The sequence below is a fragment of the Myotis davidii genome, unplaced genomic scaffold, assembly GCF_000327345.1.
Source record: "Myotis davidii unplaced genomic scaffold, ASM32734v1 scaffold211, whole genome shotgun sequence".
In the NCBI taxonomy this organism is placed as follows: Eukaryota; Metazoa; Chordata; class Mammalia; order Chiroptera; family Vespertilionidae; genus Myotis; species Myotis davidii.
Window position 1 is genome coordinate 1590120 of NW_006282523.1, and position 1391 is coordinate 1591510.

At 55.6% G+C, this 1391-nt stretch overlaps 1 protein-coding gene across 1 annotated transcript in view; it reads left to right on the forward strand.

Moving 5' to 3' along the window:
- The window catches only part of FOXK2 (forkhead box K2), a 36289-nt gene that overhangs the window by 23545 nt on the left and 11353 nt on the right, over positions 1 to 1391 (forward strand). Inside the window, exons 3-4 of the mRNA XM_006753086.2 lie at positions 395 to 542; positions 940 to 1086. Coding sequence (XP_006753149.1) covers positions 395 to 542; positions 940 to 1086 — 295 coding nt within the window. The remainder of the gene's footprint in view (positions 1 to 394; positions 543 to 939; positions 1087 to 1391) is intronic.

The following is a 1391-nucleotide window of genomic DNA, read 5'->3' on the forward strand; positions in this document are numbered from 1 at the left end:
TTGGGTGGCTGGAGGCATGTCCTTCCAGCCTGTTCTCAGCTCCCTGGTAGGGGGGCGCGAGCTTGTGCTGTGTCCCTCCCCCAGGCCGGAGCCCTGCAGCCATAACGTGTGGCTCTGTCTCTGGTCAGTTCTAGAACCATCCTCACTGGTAAAGCGGGGCCACTTCCTCCTGTGAGGGTTTGTTTTATGTTTACGTGATACGACACGTGGAAGCAAGTCCCCACGTTTCTTGGGGCGATTGTCAGTTTCACAGAGAATGAACGAGTTTATTTTCCATGGGAAATGCTGATGTTCTCTTGCTTTCAGTTTGTTTTCCCTGAAATCAGAACAGCTGTGGAAGCGCGTGTGGTGGTCACTCTGTGGTCGGCTGATGCGACGTCTCTCTCGCCCACAGTGCTGCCAACTCCTGCCCGTCCAGCCCCCGGGGAGCAGGGTCTTCAGGGTACAAAATGGGCCGTGTGATCGCATCCGACCTCAGTCTCATGGCTGACAACTCACAGCCAGAACACGAAAAGGAAGCTTCGGGTGGAGACAGCCCCAAGGTAAATGCTTCGTCGTCTTGAAATAGAACCGGGGCCATTGTGTAGCCAGCGCCTCGCTGTGTGGCCTGCGTGTCTAGCAGCCTCCCCACGTTGTCTGTCAGTGACGTGTACGTCGGAGTGGATGTGGGCTGGCTCTGGGCTCACTGGCCACTGCTTAGCCTGCTCTCGGTCGTGGGGTCTGCTGAGAGCTGAGCGCACGGGGGTACAGGAGAACGCTTCAGCCCTGTGGGGTGACATCCATTGTGTCCCAATGCTGAAGGTGGCGTGTGTGCACGTCTGAACACGTCTGCACATGAACACAGACATATTAAAAACACCAAGAATCCTAAATTTTAGGACATTTAGTAAAGGTCTTGATAACTTCAACACTGTGTGTTTTTTTTCCACTTGAATACAGGATGACTCAAAGCCACCTTATTCCTATGCACAATTAATTGTACAAGCAATTACCATGGCTCCTGATAAACAGCTCACCCTCAATGGAATTTACACGCACATCACTAAAAACTACCCGTACTACCGGACTGCGGACAAGGGCTGGCAGGTAAATCCATTCCAGTTTGCTGCGGAGTGCTTCCCCCAGTGCCTCATCGTGCTGGTTGAGCTTCCCGCTCAGCTGTGGTGGTTGGACCGGCCCCGGGGAGAAGGTGCTGAGCGAGGGGTGACGTCCCCTTGGGGAGAGGCCTGCTGCTGCCCCGCCTTTTCTGACCCTTGGTGCCCAGTGGAAGGAATAGTGGTTCCAGAAAACCGCTCGGCCTCCCCTTCGCACTGTCAGGACCCCCACGGGGTGGGGGGGCGGCGGGCGCTGCGGGTTCTCTTCGATTGGGCCGTCACGTCACGTCATGTCAC